Source organism: Copadichromis virginalis, linkage group LG5 (assembly GCF_057382275.1).
Source record: "Copadichromis virginalis isolate Kocher_CV1m ecotype Utaka linkage group LG5, C_Virginalis_male_GT1.1, whole genome shotgun sequence".
In the NCBI taxonomy this organism is placed as follows: Eukaryota; Metazoa; Chordata; class Actinopteri; order Cichliformes; family Cichlidae; genus Copadichromis; species Copadichromis virginalis.
The window spans coordinates 2,721,574-2,744,933 of NC_140622.1; the positions used below are offsets into that span (position 1 = coordinate 2,721,574).

The window sequence follows — 23,360 nt, forward strand, 5'->3', positions numbered from 1 at the left end:
ATGTTGTTTTAGATGGTCAAAGGCAGTCGGGCAGAGGGGTTCAACTGGTAGGAGATTTTAGTGGAGGTGAGTTGGGTTAAAAGCAGGGCGTTCTTACTGAAATCCCTGATGAAGCTACAGTAGAAGTTTGGGAAACCTAGGAAATGTTGGAGTTGCTTTTGATTCTGAGAGACTGGCCAATAAGTTTCTGCTGGGTCTGGTTTGAGTTGTCCTTCCAAAATATAACTAAGGAATAAAACGGTGACAACCTGGAGTTCACATGTCTCGCCTTTGACAAAAAGTTTAAGTCACTTCAACAGCTGCCTGGTTGTAGATGGTGAAGAAACACTTGCTGCAAAACATTCCTAAGTGACCTCGCCCAATCAATGAAAAAACCAAAGTCAAATTTAAACGTGCTTTTCCAGACTATCCAAGTTTATCATCATGTTTGGCAAATGTACTGCTGAAAAGAAAAAATAAGGAAACACTTAAATCAGCACTATATATAAGCTTTCAATTAATAAGAATTTTGGTTCAAAACATTAAATATTATCATTTATTCCTCATCACAGAGGAACCTTTTCGAAACTCTATGATGCTATTCTGTCTTTTAGTAACCACTCTAATGTTAAGCTTAAGTGTACACGGGAAGGAGAACTAGGAATTCAAATACATGAGGAGTCTTGGAAACAGGCTATAGCGAGAGTACGATCTTCCACCTCCTGTGCTTGTCTTGGACTTATTCAATTTAAGGTCATACACAGGGTGCATTTCTCTAATTCTAGACTTTCTGAATTGTATCCAGAAGTGGAAAATAAATGTGATAAATGCCATGGTTCTCCTTGCCACCTTAGCCACATGTTTTTTCTGTGTCCTGAGCTACAAGGTTTCTGGACAGGGTATTTTGCTATTATGTCAACTGTTCTTGGGGTAACTCTTCATCCTTGTCCTCTGATTGCTGTATTTGGGATTCCTGTTCGCTCACTTACACTTTATTCCACACAAAAGGATATTATTGCCTTCACATCCCTATTAGCGAGACATCTAATATTGTTGCGTTGGAAGTCTGTTAAGTACCTTTCAGCTCTCTGCCGCGACTCTTCACCTGTTCCTTCTGTTTGAATTGACTGAATTTGGCCACAATAGGCCGTGGTCTCCCGGTCCGCGACCGCGCGCCCCCCAAGCAATGTACTCTATCGAAGTCGATGTTCTTTATGGTGTCCTCCGGCAGCTTCAGGTGGATTTTAATGAAGTTTTTCACCGTTGCCTCTGCGTCCTCTCCGGCAGTTTCTGGAATTGGTGAGGGGGTAGGGACAGGCTTAGGGCGTCGGGGGGTTCCCCGGAGGCATCTTCCTTGGGGGGCTCAACCCGGGGTAGCGGTCACGTCCGGTTGGGGGCTCTGTTGGCTCTCAGGTGACTGTTTCCTCGCAGCTGCGTGCAGCGGGGCTAGGGGAGGGTCTGTGCTGACGGACGTGGGTTACTGACCTGGCAACCTGGCTGCCCCTGGGTGGGTCCGGGATGGGCGTGAGGTTCTGGGGGCGCTCCGTCTCTGGGCTGGGGCCCGGGCCGGGCCTCGGGGGCTTGGGTCCTGGTTGGTGTGTTGCCGGGGTTGTGGGCGGGTGGGTGCATGGGGGCCCGGCCCTGGAGCAGGGTGCCGCCGGTGCGTCGAGCCGCCTGGGGGGCTCTTCAACTGGTGGGGGGGATGGTCACATCTTGCAGGAGCTTTCTTCTCTTCAGGAACTCTCTGCAGGAGGGGGAGATACAGGAGAGGTGGAGGTAGATCTCAGCCTGGGCGTTTACCGTCTTATGTAGTCTGGAAGATGTGTGGATGGTGGGGTGGGTGCAGTTTTCTCTGTGGTGGGGTTGGGTGGACTGTCCAGGGCTCTGTGGAGCCGGAGGGCGCTACTGCACTGGGCCCCGGTCTGATGGGCCTGGGCCCCCCTTCCCTGGCGGGTCGCGGAGGGTGGGAGTGCCTACTGGGGTCAGCGGGGGAGCTGGCCCCAGGGAGGGGTTACCTGCCCCTCCCTTCCTTCCCTCCCCATCTCCAGCTGCCTCCCTCTTCCCGCTCCTCCACAACCACCCACACATGCAGGGCCTTGGAGTGGGGGTATGTCACCAGGGTGCAGAGGAGGCTACCCCCCCCCCCCCCCCGTCCCCTTCTGGCTGCCTCTGCCTCAATTTTATCCCACAACTTAGACATTCACATTATTCACACTCTCATTACACATACATATAGGATCTTGGGGGTGGGCACAATCACGGAGTCCAAATTACCATCAGGGTGTATACCTCACCCCTGACGTCGTTGCCCACCTCTCAATTTTAAATACACTTAGTCATTGAGGGCTAGCAGGAGGGACTATGCGCTTACCTGCTGCTCCTTGGCAGGTAGCTCCATGCCCTCCTGGGTTTTAATTGCACCTTAGAACACATATGCATCAACACTACAATAAGCGGGTGGAGGGAGGTTTGGAGTCTTCTCCCACCCCCATTCTCTGCGGCCTGCTGGAGCGGGAGGGCTAGTAGGAGGAGTTGGCCGTCCGACTGCGGTCTGGGGTGTGGGGCCTCCCTGCTGCTGCGGAGTCGGGGTGGTCTGCCTCTCCCCACCGCAGGGAAAAGGGTAACACCACCTGGGTCTGGGTGCAATTCCCCCCTCCAGGGGCAAGGGTACCTAGACCCGGTTTGTAGAGTACGCTTGGGGAGTGTGATTGTGTGTACAGCGTCTCTTTATGTCTGTCTCCACGTTGGTTGAGTGTGGAGTGAGTGCATATGAGAGCATGAGGGTGGGAATGGATGTTTGTGTCTGTGTGTGCCTGTATGTCTGTGTCTATATGTCAGGTTGGGTATCAGACGCCACCTCTCTGGGGACACCTCAGGCCCTCCAAGGTTTGGAGGCCTATCTCCACCCACCACCACTTCCCCTGCCGGTGGCGGACTCCCTCAGGTGTCGGTGTGTTGGTGGTTCTTTGTGTCTGGGGGTGGGCGTCCGGGTACACACCGGCTCACTCCTTGGCGGCCGCTTGTCAGGGCCTGGGGCCTGGGGCTCGCTCGGGCCCCTTTGGAGGTGGGGTGCCCCCGGCCTCTCGGCCTGGGGCTCGGTCACTCAGGCACAGCTGGGGGCCGGCGGAGCTCACGGGCGCGTCACTGCAACTCCCCCTGACTTCCGCGGCTGCTGGGCGAGCCCTCATCTGGGACTCTCCTCAGCTCTTACTGGAACAGTGGCGCGGCTGCCCCTCTGTTGGTCTTCCATGGTCTCTTGTGTTCTGGGGGCCTCTGGATGTCTGGAGTTTTGATCTCCTCCATACCCGCTTCACACCCTGGAGGACGGGGCTGTGGCCCCCCCACACTCCCTAGCAGATCATTACATGGAGAAACCTTTGGAATGCAAGCATGCTGATCCACACAGGTATGCACACATGGGTATTCACAGACGCGGACTAAAGCTTTCTTGGCTGCTACCTCAAAGCACACTGTGCGCTGTCTATCTTGCGAGCTGCACAATATCGTTTATTATTTAGTAAATATTGATATCTATGACTAGCTAGTTTATTGTGATGGTGCTTTGTTTTCTCTATTATTATGTTGCTCTTTGTTGTTTGTTGTCTCCTCTGTTTGTTTTTTTTGCTTGTTTTTTTTTTTCTCCATACAGGTGACCCAGGAGTTCTTTTTTTTTTTTCTCTCTCTTCCCCCCCCCTTCTCACCGTCTCTTCTCCCCTTTGGTTTTCTTTCTTTCTCTCCCCCTCTTTCTCTCATTCATTCCCCCTGTCCTATTTATTAAAAAAAAAAAAAAAAAAAAAAAAAATGACAAAGGATGAACTGAAGCTCTGCCATCACGTAATGTCGCATACTGCTGTTTCTGATGTCATTTAGAAAAAAAAGGAAAAAAAAAAAAAAAAAAAAAAAAAAAGGAAGTCTGTTAAGTATCCTACTATTTCCTTAAGCTTAGGCTTAAAGATGTCATGTGTCTGTGAAGGTTCTCAGTCTTTGCAAGCTCCTTTGACTTAAAGATGTCATGTTTTTTTTTAAACTTGAAAAAATTTAATATACGTTGAGAGGTTGCACAGCCAAATTTTTTCACAAGTGGCAACCCTTTATCTCTTATTTTGCTAGTATAGAGGTATTGCCTGTTTAAATGATAATGTTAACATAAATAAAAGGCAAAATGTGAACTTAGACTAGACTGATTGACTAAACTGGGAAAACTAAAACACAAAATACAGGGAAACGAGAGAACTAGACCCTGACACAGGAGACAAAAAGACAATACAGACAACATGACAAAGGACTCGACACTGTTGTAAAACAGGAAGCACAGAGATACACGGGCTTGACATAACATCAGGGACATAGAAAACGTAGATGGAGCACGGACATAACTAAGAAACTAATACACACAACATGACAGCTAGGGAGAAAACACATAACAGATGACACAAGGGGAACCAAGAGGAGACAGGACACAGGACAAAGACACCACTGAGACACACAAAGGGGAAGGGAGACTTAGACACAGGGGACCTGAGTTGCACACTGAAGACACGACACCAAAACCAACAGACATGGAAGGAAATTAGACAAGAACTAAATAGAGGAACTGAACTCAGTATCAACAGAACTAACTGAAGACTAAACAAATTAGAACATAATAATACAAAAAACATGAAATTCAACATGCTGGGTGAAAAAGACCCAGAACCATGTACTGTTGAAAAAATGATCAGTAGACCTGTCCATATTTGTGATTGGTCAGATGCTGCCATGTGAATCTACAGCTACAATACCTGTAAAGCATTTATTTGTGCATTTGACTTTATAGTCCTGTCATTTATTTATGTTGCTCTTCCTCCCTCTCGAGTGTATCTGAAAGACAAGCTGAGCCAATGTATTCAGTCATTAAATGATCTCTCTCTCCCTCTCTCTCTCTCTCTCTCTCTCTCTCTGTCTTTAATCATTATCTGCCTCGTTCATTCTCCCTTTACATTACATATTTTTATATCTTCCCTATCCTTTTTCTTTCTCATGCCCATTCTTCTACGTTCACTTCCTTCTTCACTCTCCTTTTTATAATCTGTTCCTGTAACTTGTCTTAATTTCCCATTTCCTCTTTACTTCTTTCTCCACTCTTTTCTTTATTTTCCTCATACCTTTCTTCATCTCTATTCTTATGTTTATTTCTATAATTTCTCCATTTCCTTCCATTTTGCTTTTAATTTTTCTTAAATGTAATTTTCCTTTTCATTTTCTCATTGTTTTAATCTCCGTTCTTTCTTCTTTCCTATCACTCCTCTTCTTTGTACTAACATATTCTTCATTATTCATCATCCTTTCATAAATATTGTTGTTTTTTCCATCTGATTGCATTGCTTTGTTTATTCCTACCTACCCTTCCTCATTTCCCTCTTGCATACCTTTCTTTTTCCGGCTACTATATTTTGCACTTTAACGCCTTCCCTCTTGCTCTTTCTGCACATATCCACAACTTCACTTGTGACTTTCATTGACCCTGCTTCCACCCTCCTCCCAGTCTGCAGTAGTGCTCCCATAAACATGAAGGTGCAGCATGTCAATGGCAGTGCTTTGGTGGTGCGTTGGGCTCATCCGGAGGTCACCTACCACTCACCCATCCAGCATTTCCTGGTATCTTACAGCTGGACGGCCCATGATGACAGCTACGAAGAGACCCACCTAACGGATGCCAAACACAAACTGGTGAGTCTTTGAGGGACTGCAGGGTTGGAGCCACATTATAGGTGGATGCTAAGTTTTAACTAGAAAAATTTGCATTTCCTGCAAAAATGCTGTGTAAAGTGTGCGTGTTAGTCCCCATAGGGAAATAGTTCCTCTGCATTCACCCAGTGAAGCAATGGGCAGCCACCAGTGCAGCGCCCGGGGAGCAGTGTGTAGGGACGGTACCTAGCTCAGGGGTACCTCAGGCTAGCCGTTCAGTGGAGTCGAACCCCCGACCTTCTGATCATGGGGCCACCACTCTACCTACGGAGCTATCCCTGCCCCATGGATGCTATAACGCTGAAGCTGTTTGCTGAAAATAGCTGAAAAAGATGAAAAGTTTCAGGGGTGAAAAAACTGAAAATTCTTTTGAAAAGGGGTGAAGAAGCTGAAATTTGTGTTGAAAAGAGTTTAAAAAGTTTAACTGTGAACTGAAATATTGTTGCCATAAGCAGGATTTGAACCCGGGCCTCCCGCTCCGAGAACGGATGCTCATCTCACTGAGCTAAAACACAGCTTGACCCGGCAACTAAAATCAACGACCACACTGACAATGTGTTCCATTTATCTCAATGGGCAAAAAAATTGCATATAAAATTCAATATCTCAAAAAGTATAGAAGTTATGAGTACCAAAAGTCATAGCACACATTAGCAAAAAGAGCAGAATTTTTTAAAGTTTGAACATAGTAATTTTAATAAAACATAGTATTTCTTCCAAATCACAGTATTTCTGGTAAATCACAGTGTTTGTGCCAAATCACAGTATTTGTACCAAATCATAACATTTGTGATAAATCATAGTATTTGTGCTAAAAATAGTATTTATACTAAATAATATTTTTCCTGCCAAATCGTAGCATTTGAGACATTATTTGTGATTTATGATTTACATGGAATACTTTGACTTAGCAGAAATACTATAATCTAGCAAAAATACTACAACATAGCAGAAATTCAGTCATTGAGCAGAATTACTAAGATTTAGCAGAAATACCATGATTTGGCAGAAATACTAAACTTTGGCACAAATACTTTAATTGAGTAAAAGTATTATAAGATAGTATTTCTGCTAAATCATTTTATTCCTGCTATGTATTAGCAGAAATACTGTAATTTTTCTCAAATACTATGAAATAGCAGTAATACTATGATTTGGCAGAAATACTACATTTTAGCACAAATACTATAACAAAGCAGAAATACTATGACTTAGTAGTAATAGTATAACATAGCAGATATACTATGATTTTGCAGACGTACAATGTTTTTGCACAAATACTACAATTTGGGAAAAATACTGTGTTTTAGGACAAATACTGTGATTTGGCACAAATACTATGATTTTGCAGACATTCTATGTTTCTGCACAAATACCACAATATGGCACAAATACTAAGATTTGGGGCGACCGTGGCTCAGGGGGTTGGGAATCGCATCTGTAACCGTAAGGTAGCCGGTTCGATCCCTGGGCTCTCTGTCCTGGTCGTTGTGTCCTTGGGCAAGAACTTTACCCTACTTGCCTACTGGTGTTGGCCAGAGGGGCCAATGGCACGATATGGCAGCCTCGCTTCTGTCAGTCTGCCCCAGGGCAGCTGTGGCTACAACTGTAACTGCCTCCACCAGTGTGTGAATGCGAGAGTGTATGAATAGTGGAATTGTAAAGCGCTTTTGGTGCCTAGAAAAGCGCCATATAAATCCAATCCATTATTATTATTATTTGGCACATATACTATATTCAGCACATATACTATAACATAACAGAAATATTAATTGGGCACAAATACTATGATTTGGCACAAATACAATGATATGGCAGAAATACTGCATTTTACCACAACTTCTAAGATTTGATTGAAATACTATGATTTAGAAGAAATATATGACTTTGTACAAATACAATGCTTTGGTTTGAATACTATGATTTGGTATAAATACTATGATTTAGCAGAAGTAGTATGATTTAGCAGTAATACTTTAACATAGTAGAAATATTGATAGACACACACATACACAGAGAGTAAAGGGAACAGGAGCTGTGGAGAGTCTGGGCTTGGTATATGTAGGTCAGTCGAATTAGCTGCACCTGCTGTAGTCAGCCCTTACACACACAGACACAGAGAGAGGTGTGAGTTTTCTTCAGTGTATTTCTCACATTCAGGATTCTCCTCGAACAAATGGCCATAATTTCCTAACCGTAGAGGCTAGAATGGTCATTCTAACACCGTTTTGTTCAGAAGAGATGGGGGAATCTTCAGGTCTTCATAATTCATAATTAAAGTATAAATTATTAAAGATATGTGACTTGTAACACACTGTAACTGAGTCGAGGCGAAGCAAAAACTGCCTTGACTTGCCCTCAAACAACGTTTTGTAACTGTCAATCTATATGGAGCATCAATATCATTCTTTCATCATAAGAAACAGCAGGCTTTGGTGAACAGTCATGGACATTTTCAGGGCTCTGTCAAAATCCATCAAAAAGACATGAAGAGAGAAAAAAGTGCCTAATTTCCAGAGTTCGAAATCTGAAGAAATCTGAGCGACGGACGAATTTCCTACCCTCAAACAAACATAATTCATGGCCAAACGGTAATAGGTGAGGAAAAAATTCTTGAATTGTGAGCGTCAGGAGTGTCTGAAGATATATTGTTTTAACTTGAGGCTATGACGATTTGAAAATGCCTCTCATTAGAGAATTCCAGCGGTGATGTTGAACAAATTCTCTATTGACTGTCTATGGAGAGTTGTCGGACTTTGTGTTGATCTGAGGAGATTTGCTAAAAATCTGTAAATCCCACAACAATGATAGTGACATTTTCTGAAAGCCAGCAAAAATACCTACGTTTTGATGTATAATTTGTGGGGGTTGAGTGGAAATTGAGCGAGTAGCAAGAAGTTGTTCGGACATGAAGAGAAAATTCAGAAAGTTCAACTGTCCACTCTGAGTTAGTTGCATAGCAACCGTAACAACGCATATATTTTCTGAAAAATCACAATTTTGCAACTGAAAACTTAAAGAGGGATGAGATTAAAATGGTAGAAGATATGAAAAAGCTGAATCATACATGAATAGCCCAATAAGTTGAGAACAATTTAAAGTTTGAATGGTTGTTCTACGTGAAAGTATGAGGAAGTAGTTAAGTTTTAGCAGAATCGTGGAAGTTTTCCATTCATTTCAATGGGACAAAAAAAGGAAAAAAGTGTAATATTTTAAAAAGATATAATAGTTATAAGTACCAAAAGTCATAGCACCCATTAGCAGAAAGAGCAGAACAGTTTAGAGTTTGAACGGTGAAAATCGGCTGAAAACTGAGGAAGTAGTTAAGTGCCAAAAAAGCAACTAGATTATAGTGGAATAAAGAATAAAGAGAAACAGGATTTCAATAGTGTGGATGCCTGTGAGCAGCCACACAAAAATGAATATTAAAAAGTAGTGCAAGCATGTTTCATATTGCAGTTGATTCAGCAGCTACTGAATATAAGCTTTAAGATATGAGATACAAGATGAATGAAGTGGAAAAAAAAGATTGATGGCACAAAAATACATTTTTATATAAAATGGAGGGAAAGAGGGGAATAACAGTGAGCTTACAAAGTGTTTAACAACTTAATGATTTTGCTCTAGGTTTATTTAAGGTTTATTGGCTCACTGACATTAACAGCCAGTGGGTTTCAGTTACACAGCTACATGTTGTTTTTTTGTAGAACAGCACTGAGATGCATGAAAGACTGAATGTGGCTTCTTTTTTGAGGATTTGAGGAAGAATATATAGCACACATCTTTAACTACTTTAAAAAAAATTTAATTGGGTACACAAGTTTGAATTGTATTATTTATAGGTTTAATGGAGGGGAGCCTATTTGCAGTGTTGGGGAGTAACGGAATACATGTATCGCCGTTACGTATTTAAAATACAAAATATGAGTAACTGTATTCCGTTACAGTTACCGTTTAAACAGGTGGTATTTAGAATACAGTTACTTTGTTGAAATAAATGGATTACACTGCGGTACTTTCCTGTTTCATTTTGTCGCGGGTCAGGACTGTTTGGGTTTTGTTTGACAGCTACGTTCTGTTGTTCCAGGCGGCAGCGTTACGGTTGCCATGGTTACAGGGCGACGCTCTCTCTCTCTCTCTGCGACTGTGTGTTTCCTGGGTGAGAGAGCGCCTTTTCGTTGTTGTTGTTGTTGTGCTAAGCTAACAGGCAGAATGCTACAAGCATAGCTCTAAAGAATGTAGCATCATGGGCAGTGTAGTCCGTGTTGCAGGGAGAATGGACTGCCATACACGTTATGGGTCTGTGAGCGCGAGGAGGGAGAAAAAGGGGAGTGGAAAGGTACGAGTTGTCATCGAGGAAAAACGGGAGCTGGAAGCATGTAAATATAATAATAACCACTGCAGCCAAGAAGAGAGCCTGACGAGCCCAGCTGTAAGTAAGCTATTAAGACTCAACTGTACACCGTGTTCGTGTTTTCCTCCGAAAACAATAAGTTTCGTTGGAGCAGCCTTTCAACGCCTCTCTCTGTCTCTCGCCAGAAAAGTTGACCCACACAACAAGGTAAAGCTATTTTTCGGCTACGAGCCGACAGGGACCCCGCCGTATTAGTCAGAGGTCCCTTTACTACAGTTCGGAGTCGCAGACCTTCAGTAATAGTAATAAATCACACAGCAATAGTACATTCACGTTGTTGTAAAAAGCATGATAATATATTAAGCAATCCAAAGTATTCAGAATACGTTACTGTCATTGAGTAACGTAACGAATACGTTACAGAATACATTTTGGGGCATGTATTCTGTATTCTGTAATGGAATACATTTTAAAAGTAACCTTCCCAACACTGCCTATTTGATATAAAATCATTCACACCAGTCTAATAACACAACAGTTTCTGTATATGTACTGTGCCATAGACTAGCGCCAGCTTAATAATTCGTAGTCACACAATTGTCTTTGTATTTTTTTTTTCTTCTTTTTTTTGGCCTGTCCCGTTTGGCTCTTTTGCATCAGAATTATTGTCTAAAGACGAAGAAAGAGGCCCAACGGATTTACTTTACCAAATTGACCATCCCAGCCTTGCCGTAATGGTCCATTTGATTCACCTTTTATTGTTTATTTTATTTTCACTTGCTGAATACGGGACAGATTTGACTGGGGGAAAGAAGGGGAGAAAGAAAGAGGGAAAGAGAAACAGCTGAGAAGAGGGACGGGGGAGAAGGTCAAAAAACAACAACCAACAGAATGAGCAGAAAAAAATAATGCATATATCAATCACCTGGATCACCTGTTGAGAAAGAAAAAAGAAAACAAGCAGAAGAGAACAAGAGTAATAGAATAAACAACATCACAATGATATATGGGAATATGACAGTAAATACTAAATATTAAACATTATTGTGCAGCACATAAGATCAACAGAACACAGTGTGCTTTGAGGTAGGAGCCAAAAAGGGTGCAGTTTGTGGGTGTGATCACCCGTGTGTACACCTGTGAGCATGGACGCGCTTGTGTTTGTAAAAGGTTCCTTCATGTAATGATCTGGTAGAGGGTGTGGGGGGGCCACAGCCCCGTCCTCCAGGGCATGAAGCAGGTATGGAGGAGATCAAAACTCCAGACATCCAGAGGCCCCCAGAACACAAGAGACCAAGGAAGACCAACAGAGGGGCAGCCGCGCCACTGTCCCAGAAAGAGCTGAGGAGAGTCCCAGATGAGGGCTCACTCAGCAGCCGCGGAGCAGAAGCCAAGGGGGGGTTGCAGTGACGCGCCCGTGAGCTCCGCCGGCAGCCAGCTGTGCCTGAGTGACCGAGCCCCAGGCTCCAGGCCCCGACAAGCAGCCACCAAGGAGTGAGCCGGTGTGTACAATTGTCTTTGTAGAATGAAGGCTCCTCCTCCATTTCACGCCTGCTTAATTAACCTGATTTTGTGCAAAAATGCATTTTTACTCTGCTAATAATTGCACAGTGTGTTTAATACACGATTCCCTCTGTTTTAGGTCAGTGACAATCTTGCTAACCTGTGCTGCAGACCCTTGTTGCCTCATGTAGACAACCAGGACAAAAGCAAATCTTGCATATCCTGAAAACCTTTTTCTTTTGTTTTCTGTATCTACAGTCTAGGGGTGGGGGAAAAAATCGATACTGTGTAGTATCGTGATATTTTGTTTGCTAATTTTGTTTGCTAATAATGTATCGATACAGGGACAGCAGAAATCGATATTTTGTTACAAAAAAAGTTTTTGTAGAGTGGAACATGCTCTGACTTCAGAGCATGTTGATCAGCTCCTTTTTCTGAGCAGGAATCCTGACATTCCTTCTGTCAAGGCTCGGCTGTGTGGCAGGCAGGAGGAGGACCCAAAATGCAAAACTCACACACACGGGGATGAACTCAAAAAGCAGCTTTATTGCTGAAGAGGCAGAACATAGGAAATACAAAACTAAACTGGGAAAAGTAAACTAACACTCGGAGAGAGAGACACAGGGAAATCCACGCAGCATGAGGGACGACGTCACGCTGAACAGAGGGAGACGCAGACAGAAATACACAGAGGGTTAACGAGGAAAGTGGGAACACACGGGGAACACAGGTGACACTGATAATCATAACGAGACAGGGCGGGGTGAACTGAACATGACATGTACGGGCGTGAGAGTCACAAGGTAAACAGGAAGTGCACGGAGGTTCAGACAGGAGGAGAGAGAGCACGGGGAAAACACAGACATAACGGGCTGGGGAAACATGAAACAACCACAAAGGGAGACGAGGGCTCATAAATACACAGAGAGCACACAGGGGGGAGAGAGAGCACGGGGAGAACTTAGACATAACGGGCAGGGGAAACATGGAATAAAACATAAGGAGAGACGAGGGCTCACAGATACACAGAGGGGCACACAGGGGGTAAAAGCCACGAAGGGAAAACACTTAGGGAACAACACAACAGGGCAACTCAGAAAACATGGCCTAAGCAAGGAACAAAATACAAACATACAAGGAAACTAAGAACACTGGGCCAACATGGCCCAGGACCATGACAGTACCCCCCCCCCTCAAGGGCTGGCTCCAGACAGCCCAAACACAGAAAAACAAAACCAAACAGAAAACAACCCAGGGCGGGCGGCGGGGGCCCAGGACGGAGGGCTCGGAACAGAAAACAAAAGAAGAGCACAGCAAACACCGGAGCCCAAGAAAATAACCCAAACACAGAGCAGTTCAGGGGGCCGACCATGCGGAAGGCAACGGCGGAGACGTGGAAACAATTCAGGAGGCCGGCCGTGCGCAAGGCAACGGCGGAGACGTGGAAACAATTCAGGAGGCCGGCCGTGCGCAAGGCAATGGCGGCGACGTGGAAACAATTCAGGAGGCCGGCCGTGCGCAAGGCAACGGCGGCGGCGAAGGAGACGACGGAGCAGTTCAGGAGGCCGACCGCGCGGAAGGCGGCGGCGGCGGCGAAGGAGACGACGGAGCAGTTCAGGGGGCCGACCGCGCGGAAGGCGGCGGCGGCGCCGAAGGAGACGACGGAGCAGTTCAGGGGGCCGACCGCGCGGAAGGCGGCGGCGGCGCCGAAGGAGACGACGGAGCAGTTCAGGGGGCCGACCGCGCGGAAGGCGGCGGCGGCCCTCCAGTCCCAGGCGTGCTGGCCATGGCCTAGTGGGCACAGGACCAGACGAGGCAGGACCAGACGAGGCAGGACCAGACGAGGCAGGACCAGACGAGGACGAAGACTCGGAGGCAGGACCAGACGAGGACGAAGACTCGGAGGCCGGACCAGGCGGAGCTGCAGAGGCTGAGGCCGGACCAGGCGGAGCTGCAGAGGCTGAGGCCGGACCAGGCGTAGCAGAAGCACAGGCAGAGGCCGGCCCAGGCGTAGCAGAAGCACAGGCAGAGGCCGGCCCAGGCGTAGCAGAAGCACAGGCAGAGGCTGGCCCAGGCGTAGCAGAAGCACAGGCGGATGCAGCCGGACCAGGCGATGACGAAGCGGTCGCAGATGGCGGCTGGACAGGCTCCTCGGGCCCTCCAGCTGATGCGGCGTGAGGCTGAACGGGCCCCTCGGACCCTCCAGCGGAGACAGGAGGCTGAACGGGCCCCTCGGACCCTCCAGCGGAGACAGGAGGCTGAACGGGCCCCTCGGACCCTCCAGCGGAGACAGGAGGCTGAACGGGCTCCTCGGGCCCTCCAGCGGAGACAGGTGGCTGAACGGGCTCCTCGGGCCCTTCAGCGGAGACGAGGAGGTGCTGGCCGGGCTCACTGGAACCCCCAGCGGACGAGGTAGATGGCGGCGTGGGAGCCGCGGAGTCCTGGATGAGCTCATCCGAGCTTCCAGCAGGAGCTGATGTAGAGCCAGAGAGGTTTGGGACCCCTGGCTGAATGTTAAGCCGAACAGAAGACCGTATTGCTATCGGGGACTGGGCCAATGGGTCAGGTGCGAGCTGAGCTACTGGAGATGCGGATGAGAGTGGGGTAGGTGGTGGAGTTAATGACTTCACAGGGGAACGAACTAGAGGTAGTGACGGTTGTGGTGCTGGTGGTTGAGTGGGTGACTGTGCTAAAGGAGGCTGCACTGGGGACACTGGAGACTGCACTGGGGACACTGGAGACTGCACTGGGGACACCGGAGACTGCACTGGGGACACCGGAGACTGCACTGGGGACACCGGAGACTGCACTGGGGAAAGCAGAGCAGAGAGAAACATGGAATAAAACATAAGGAGAGACGAGGGCTCACAGATACACAGAGGGGCACACAGGGGGTAAAAGCCACGAAGGGAAAACACTTAGGGAACAACACAACAGGGCAACTCAGAAAACATGGCCTAAGCAAGGAACAAAATACAAACATACAAGGAAACTAAGAACACTGGGCCAACATGGCCCAGGACCATGACACCTTCACTGTCCAAATGTGTTTAACTTTTTTTTTGGCAGCAATAAACATGACAGTTTACTTATTTTAATTTAAGACATGTTTTATTTTAATTAAGTTTAAAACGTTTTTATTTAATGTAAAATTATATTTTGTTTTAATGTACTTTCAAATTCTTCAGTTGCTGAAGGGGCTGCATAGTTTTCATAAATTGCATAGTTCAGAATAGCTATAATTGTACCAGATGGTTGCATTCAGTTAAGTTGGACTAGACTGTAATACAAACCGTTCAGTTTGTCAACAATAAAACTGACTGAAATGAGAGAAAGACTGAGTGTGAGACTTTATCAATATTCATTTTATCTAATATCAAAGTTTACCTTTATGTACAGAATCTGAATATCGCAAAATATTTAAAAAAAATTGCAATAATATCGTATCGTGCGTTAAGTATTGTGATAATATCGTATCGTGGGATGTATGGTGATTCCCACCTCTACTACAGTCACAGTTCAATAACGCTCTATACTAAGTTACACACTATATAGAACAACTTTATAGGATTATATTTGTTCGCAGATGTAGGCAGCTATCAGCGAATACTTATCAGCTATTTTGAAACAAAAAAAGACTTTTTATCCATAACAGCAAATGAACTGAACAACAGAAAATACAAATGCTATTTATGGTCTCCTCACAACAATGATAAGAAAAATAAACTGGGCCAATTTTGCATGTTTGTTAATACAGAGACACACATGTTAATGTGATCTCTGGTCTCCCACTCAGAGACACAGGTCTCCCCAGTGTCCAGCATTCAGAGGCTACCTGAGGACTCACACAGACATGTAGAGCCAAATACTGTCAATAAGGCCTCTGCAATGTTCTGAAGACAGTTAAACCTGTCAGGTAGGGATGTCCAGCAGGTGAACATGCAGCTCCATGAACACACACAGCTGTGGATTCCAGCTGCTTCGTAGTTCTGCAAACTTTGACCCCACAGAGTCGCGCTTTTCAGTTCAATCAGCTGCATTTCGATGTCCTCTGTGTCCAGCCAGTTAATGCGAAACAAATCCAGCTGACAAACCTTTCTGGTTTGATCAGAAAAGAAAACATTGGTCCAAACACCTGAAAGTCCCAAAAACACATTGTGAATTCTGTCTCGAGTCTACGGATGTATCCGTGGTGCTGATGCTGCGCTGAGCCGACAGCTCCTGAAGCATTTGAAGTGTCAGAATGTGGAAATTTCAACATCGCTTGAAACAACTGCCAGCTAGCAACGTCCCTCTCAACTTGTGATTTTAGCCAATTACAAGTTGAATCTGGTAGTTGGGTTTGTTAGCTGAGATACCATCATTAGGAAGCGGCACAATTAATGTGTCTATGTGAGCTAATCTGCGATGTGCACTGATGGCCCAGCCATTTATTTTTTAATGCACCTTCTCAGATTAATTCACTGCATGTCGTGACCAGGGCTGGACTGGGACAAAAACACAGCCCGGGCATTTTGACTAGAGACCGGCTGCTGTTGTTTAGCGCGACATCCGCTGGTTTCCTCTTTCTGGCGCAAAGTGGGCGATAAACAAACAAAAGAGAAAAGGAGATCAGCTGATCATTGATCAGTTTTATGATTGAAGTAGCAACAGGAGAGGGAGGGGAGAGAATGAGAGGAGAAGAGGCAGCTGTACAGCAAAGACACAGAATAACTCCAGCTTTGTGTCTTTTTCATTCCAGCTGAAGTCCGGGACAAACTGTTCCTTTTCAGCTCAATACGAAACGCGTAATATTTTCTCTAAATAAGAGGCGATTTTTACGGGATGGTTGGCAACTCTACTAACTAACCTTATGAATAAAATAAACTATCAGTAACATCATAGCACTCTGTATAGAACCCCCGTCATGCTAGCTAGTACGCAGTACGAATTATTGTAACTGACTGTAAAAAGTCAGCACAATGAAAATAAACTCCACCTAAACTTGGTTTATATCTGACCCAGATACACTGCAGGTCATAACTTCTTACCTGAAGTTCAGTTCACCTGACACTCAGACCGCCTCAGGTCTCTGCTCCTCCTGCCTCCCCTTTCTCTCATCCACCTGCTGACATCTGTGGAAGCTCCGCCATAGCCACCACCAAACAGTTGAGTTATTTTTACACATTGGCCAGCATCTGGCCAATCCACCACCTCATTGTCCATGCTGTTACACAACAACAACAACAAAAAAAATCATCGGCCCTTTTGTGTGTTTTTTAATCAATAAAACTGTTTTTTAATATCTTACTGCATTTCGCATAATTCCATACTAAAGTTTAAATAAACAACAACACTAAAGCTATTCTGTTATACCTGTATGTAAAAAATACACTGCACCCAAAATATTTCATAGTTCAGCAACACTGATCAATCTAATAAACTTAAACCTACTCCATCCTCCCTATTCTGGTGTTGTAAAGAGTATTTAGCAGAAATATTAAACAACCTAACTAATAGGGTTCCAACTCCCAGCAAAAAAATATAGGGAACCCCCCCCACCCTCCACCTCATGATGCTTAATCGACCTAATCAACTTTAATTTGATGCAGTGTGAAAAAAAATGCACAGAAATAAATTATTTTTCAAGAATAATTAAATAGATTCAACATCTTTCTTCAACAGAACTGCAGACTGCACAGATGGTTCCCAAAGGAAGAAGTAGTATAGCTTACTAGGGTATATTAGACTTAACAGTTACTATATACAGTAATGGACTTCTATACATTTTACAAAAGATTAAAACTTTGGGTGTCAGATTCAGATAATTATTTATTAAAAGCTCGACATTTTATATGAGAATAAGAAAGAAAAGTATTTCTTTGTGCCCCCTTTTCCCTGTTCATGCCCTATCAGCCCCCCTGCCTAAACTTTGCTAGATCCGCCCCTGCACAGTTACGTCAGCTGCGTAGATAAAGATCCTGGTGTAGAAAGTAATATTAAATAAGTTCTAACAACAGCTTATCAAGCTTAAACGTGCTGCTGTTGTTCAGCCGCTGGTTTCCTCTTTCTGGAGCAAAGTGGGCCAAAAACAAACAAGAGAGACGGACTCGCGACAGAAAAGCCGATCAGCTGATCATTGATCAGTTTCATGATTGAAGTAGCAACGGGAGAGAGCTAAACCTCTCCGCTAAACAGCCACCACAAAGCAACAAAGAAAAACACAGTTCAACAGTCCAATCCCCCGGTCCAGTGGCAGCAAACACAGTTCTGGCGGCCGACCTGCAGGATGGCAAAACAAGCGGGACCTGCTGTGGGTTAGGCAGTGGCGGCAAAACAGTTCAGGTGGCCTACCTCTAACCCCTTGATGGAAACGCAGCAGCTCTGGTGGGCGGCCACGGGTCCGACAGCAGCGGCGGAACAGTTCTGGTGGCCTGCCACGGGTCCGGTGGCAGCGCTGCTCCTCCGGTGGCCTGCCCCGGGTCCCGTGATAGCAACAGAATACTTCAGGCGGCCTGCCACGGGTCCGGTGGCGGCGGCGTCGCAACAGCTCCGGCGGCCGGCCACGGGCCTGGTGACGGCGGTGTTGCAACTCCGGCAGGCGGCCATGGGTCCGGTGACGGCAGTGTGACAGCTCCAGCGGCCTGCCACGGGCCCGGTGGCGGCAGCGTCGCGACAGCTCCGGCGGACGGCCACGGGTCCGGCGGCGGCCGTGTGACTGGTGGCGGCCGTGTGACAGCTCCGGCGGACGGCCACGGGTCTGGTTGCGGCGGCGTTGCAACAGCTCCGGCGGGCGGTGGAGTAGAATGGCCCATAATCCCCGACGTGCTGGACGTGGACGGCATGGAGGGCGTGGACGTGGATCCTGCACACTGACCCCCTGCTCAGGCTGAGCGGGTCCCTCCGGCACGCCGATCTCCGGATGTGGCTGAGCGGGTCCCTCCGGCACGCCGAGCCGCTCTCTCGATGGTGGGCGCTCCTCCCACACGCCGAGCTCCCGCTCCGGCTCGCTGAGCTCCTGCTCGGGCAGCGCGAGCTCCTCCTGCGGCTCCCGCTTGCCGAGCTCCACCGGCTGCGGCGCGGGCTCCTCCCGCTCGCTGAGCTCCCGCTGGGGCTCGCTGAGCTCCGGCTCCGGCACGGACCCCTCCGGCTCGCCGCGCTCCTCCGGCTCGCCGGGCTCCTCAGCTGGCGGGGCTGGCTCCTCCCGCTCGGGTAGGGCCGGTGCGGGTGGCAACGTAGCAGCCGGTGAAGAAGATGGCTGAGGGGTGACTGCAGGCGGATGAGATGACGGCAGCGCCACAACTGCAGATGGTGAAGCAGCGAGTGGTGTGGAGACCGCTAAATGAGGCGGCGCTAGCTGTACCGTTGGCCGGCTTGCAGCTGCGTCAGCGGTGTCACCATCCACTGTAAACAAAAAAGCAGATGGGGTGAGAAATGAAAAAGTGTCCTTATTACTCACCACAGCCGGCTCTTGAGATGTCTGGGAGGTCGGCTGCGGTGAGGAATGCCGACGGCGCGAACGTCGTTTCTGGGTAGACGTCAGGGCCGGCGTGTCGGGCTGAAGAACTTCAGACTGGCCGGGTGGGGGGGCAGCCTGGATCGGAGAGTGGAGGTGAAGGGTGTTGAGCAGGAAATCCGCCACAATCGGAAAAAGATTGTCCAACACCCAGGGAAAACAAGTCAGTGTTTCCTGCAACTGCTTCTCCACAGCGCACCGTAAAACCTCGGCGTGCGCTTCCAGCCACAGGTCACACAGACGATTTACTTTGTCTGTCACCTCCCTCCTGAACCTCTCCGAAAAGTCCACTGGGTCCATCTGGCAGGATCGTTCTGTCACAGTCTGGCTGGCAGACCGTGGGGAATGTTGGAGAAAGGACCCAAACGCTGGACTTAGTGCAATGAACAGTGCATTTATTTACAGTGGGGGTAAATGTACACCACGCAATAAGTCTCCAGAGTGCTCCCTCAACTCCCGTGACAGTCCATCAGCTTTGGGGCTGAGAAAGTCAGAGAATGTTTTCCCAGAGAAATCAGATGTGTGCTCTGGATTACCACAAACTTTGTTTAAGAAAACTCGATTTATGATGACCTTTGCACAGCAAAGTCAGATCATATACTTAAAAACGTAAATAAAAGAGCTACTGAAAATAAAAAGTAGAAAGTAGAGTCCAGAGTTGTTGTGCACTAATATTACCTAAGAAATATTATATCCCTCTCACACACGTATTCATACATATGAAAAACTAACCAAACTCACATACGTTAGTATGACATTTTTGACACAGTGTTGGACTTGACATGGCCATACATGTGTACATATACTGTATGTTACATACATATCTAAACAATAGTTCAAAATGCAGTAAACTGCTGGTTGTGAAGCACTTGTATTTATTTAACTCTCTTTCTGCACTGTGAAAGGGGGACTTGAAAAATGTGTCCTCACCTTTGGATAAATTTATTATAAAAATATTGCACATGCCTGCACATCTTTAGTAAATCGTTACAATCATTTTACAGACAGGCAAGAGAGTCCAGACTATCATTAGTATTACAGCAGATCCTTTTGTCACCATGTGAGGATGCTGGGAAGCTTCTCACTCACTAAGGTGAAGTACAAACTCACAACGTCAGATAGGAATATTGTTACGGTTTTGTTATGCTTTTATTATGAAATTCATGAACTACATGAACTACTACTACTACATGAGATGAATTGCACAATGGCAGATAGAGACAAAATACTGTTAATCTGACTATCTGCAGGTTTTACACGTTTACATACACACACAGTTACTGTCCTTCCATTTACAAAGGCAGAGGCGTCACGGTGTCATTATTTTACTGTAGTTTTTTTCCTGTGTAATAATATTCAACGTTGCTGTCAATACATTTTTCAAAAAATGCCTCTCTGTGCAAAATGGGTTTAAAAACATAAACAGCTGTGGGATCCTGTTTGTCCGTGATTTGAACCGTGGGAACAAATCGTGGCAGGATCAGCCTGATGTTATTTGTATACAGCTGTAACTTTTACTGTATAAAGTATAATATAGTATGTAATTAGGACCCTACACCACCGGGCAGAACATGTTCCCTCTAATCCTGAAGGAAAAAGAAGGAACACACATGTAAAGGAAGCACTCAAAACCTGCGGCTATCCTAAATGGGCGTTCTTAAAGTCAGCAAAGAGGCACAGAAAAGAAGATCAGACACCAGCGAGGGAGGATAAGAAGGACAGACGCAACAACATTGTCATCCCCTATGTAGCCGGTGTATCAGAGAAACTCAGGAGAGTTTTCTCCAAGCATGACATCCCGGTGCATTTCAGACCCAGCAACACGCTCAGACAGAAACTGGTTCACCCGAAAGACAAAACTCCAAAACACAAACTTAACAATGTGGTGTATGCTGTACAGTGCAGCGAGGAATGCCCAGACCTCTACATTGGAGAGACCAAACAGCCACTTCACAAGCGCATGGCACAACACAGAAGAGCCACCTCCACAGGACAAGACTCAGCAGTCCATCTGCATCTAAAGGTCAAAGGTCACTCTTTCGAGGATGCCAATATTCACATTTTGGACAGAGAGGACTGATGGTTACTCACATCCTGGGCCATCTGACCTCAGGAATTCGCATGATAAGGTGGGGCCAGGTTTCACAATGAACTCACCCGAAACTCTGGCTGATTGGGACCCACACCCAGTTTCACACCTTGGCTCAGGCGATTAGAGGATCATCAGGGGGTCCTTTTGTCCCTCTGTGGGGGGACACTCCCACTAGGTTTATATCTGGGACTCTCCACCATTTGACCTTAGAACTGAAGAAGCTTCTCGGATGAGAGGTGAAACGTCTTCAAGCAACTTAAAGAAGTCCAGACGCTTTTCTTTGCAAGCTCCTTTGAATTGTTCATGTAGGTTACAAATAACAGGGTTCATACGCCTTTTTCAGGGTCAAATTCAAGCACTTTTTAAGCACTTTCAAGGTCCCTTTTCAAACTTTTCCAGCACCCCCGCCAAAAAAAAGAATGCATGTTTCAATTCGCATCACCTTAGTAAGACCATGTGAAAATTACGACAAATCATTCTAGGTTAACTTAAACACCTTCGTTCCCCTTTTCTTAAGACATAGAAAAACGCATCACACAAAAATACTGCAAAAGGAAACGGTCACCCTATATACATCGTGTATAAACTCAAAATGCACATTTTACTTAAAAATTAAGATGTGAAAATGTGAACAAATCAACTTGTTAGAGATATTCTTCTCCTGCTGAACCCCCCCCCCCCAAAAAAAGAAATAAATAAGTCTTCTCATCAGATATTGATGCTTCTTTCCTGTGTGACAAAAAATAGGAGACAAATGTTTGTTTGTTTTTTAAGTTAATTCCCAATAAAACTAACTGTAAATGTTTAACTACATTGCTGTCTGTATTATTGGTGAAGTCCTAAACGATCACCTTTGAAGTGTTTGTGCTAATAACATCATGCACAGTCAGACAGGCATTGAGAACAGCACTGACTTTGAACAGATCACATAGTTCAATTCAACATATAAGACTTTAAGGATGCACAAGCATCTACTTCAAATCTATTTAATTTATCATCTGTGATATTATTATGTACAATTCCAATGTATTTTGTTCATCTCCCTTAAATAAACAGACAGCCTCAAAGTATGAAATATTCATATACAAATACACATATAAATGTGTGTACTGTCTCAGTGGCTGATTATGCCCCACAGGCCTCAGTGTGAGCTTGAAGACATTTATAATGTTTAAGTAGTTTAATGTGTCGGTGCTGACAATAAACACATTTGGAATGAAAGCCGGGGAGCTTTGGTCACACAGAAACAAGTGGCCATTCTTTGTGACCATATGGATCACTCATATTACCATTATTTCACCCAAAGGCACCAAGTTAATAAGCCAAAAAAAGCTGCAGCAATAAGATAAGATAACCTTTATTAGTCCCACACGTGGGAAATTTGTTTTGTCACAGCAGGAAGTGGACAGTGCAAAACTTATGAAGCAAAAATTAGAATACAATAAGAATAAATACAGTACACAACTGTACAGAATAGAATAAAATAAAATACTATATACAGTAGAATAAAATAGAATAAAATATACAATAAGATAAAAATAGAATACAAATGCTATATACAACTGAGTAAAAATACAACGATGCCAGAAAAGATTATTACACATGTGTGGATGTGTGTGTTTGATCAATTAAAGTCTTTATTGTGGAGTCTGACAGCAGTGGGGAGGAAAGACCTGCGAAATCTCTCCGTCCCACACCGTGGGTGCCGCAGTCTCCCACTGAAGGAGCTGCTCAGTGCTGTCAGAGTCTCCTGCATGGGGTGGGAGATGTTGTCCAACAGGGATGACAGCTTAGCCACCATTCTCCTGTCACTCAACACCTCCACTGGGTCCAGAGGGCAGAACAGAGCTGGCCCTGTGGATCAGCCTGTTCAGTCTTTTCCTGTCCCCGGCAGAGATGCTGCCGCCCCAGCAGCCCACACCGTAAAAGATGGCTGAGGCCACCACAGAGTCATAGAAGGTCTTCAGGAGTGGGCCCTTCACGCCAAAAGACCTGAGTCTCTGCAGCAGGTACAGCCTGCTCTGCCCTGTCCAGTAGAGGGCGTCTGAATTATGAGTCCAGTTTATTGTTCAGATGAACACCAAGGCACCTGTAGCTGTCCACAGCCTCAATGTCCATACCTTGGATGTTCAGTGGTTGCAGTGGAGGATGCTTGTGCCTGCGGAAGTCTACCACCAGCTCTTTGGTTTTACTGGCGTTGATCTGGAGGT

The 23,360-nt window shown here is 45.8% G+C and overlaps 2 protein-coding genes across 4 annotated transcripts in view; one reads left to right on the forward strand and one right to left on the reverse strand.

Moving 5' to 3' along the window:
- Positions 1-23,360, forward strand: part of LOC146708743 (receptor-type tyrosine-protein phosphatase gamma-like) — a 372,141-nt gene that overhangs the window by 293,027 nt on the left and 55,754 nt on the right. For all 3 annotated transcript variants that reach the window (XM_085455573.1, XM_085455574.1, XM_085455575.1), the window contains exon 9: positions 5,504-5,688. In XM_085455573.1, the coding sequence (XP_085311699.1) occupies positions 5,504-5,688 (185 nt within the window). The remainder of the gene's footprint in view (positions 1-5,503; positions 5,689-23,360) is intronic.
- Positions 17,861-19,358, reverse strand: LOC146708750 (uncharacterized). Its single transcript, XM_085457910.1, has 2 exons — positions 18,420-19,358; positions 17,861-18,370 (listed from the first exon to the last, which is right to left on the reverse strand). Exons 1-2 carry the CDS (start codon positions 19,356-19,358, stop codon positions 17,861-17,863), a joined length of 1,449 nt encoding a protein of 482 aa, XP_085314036.1.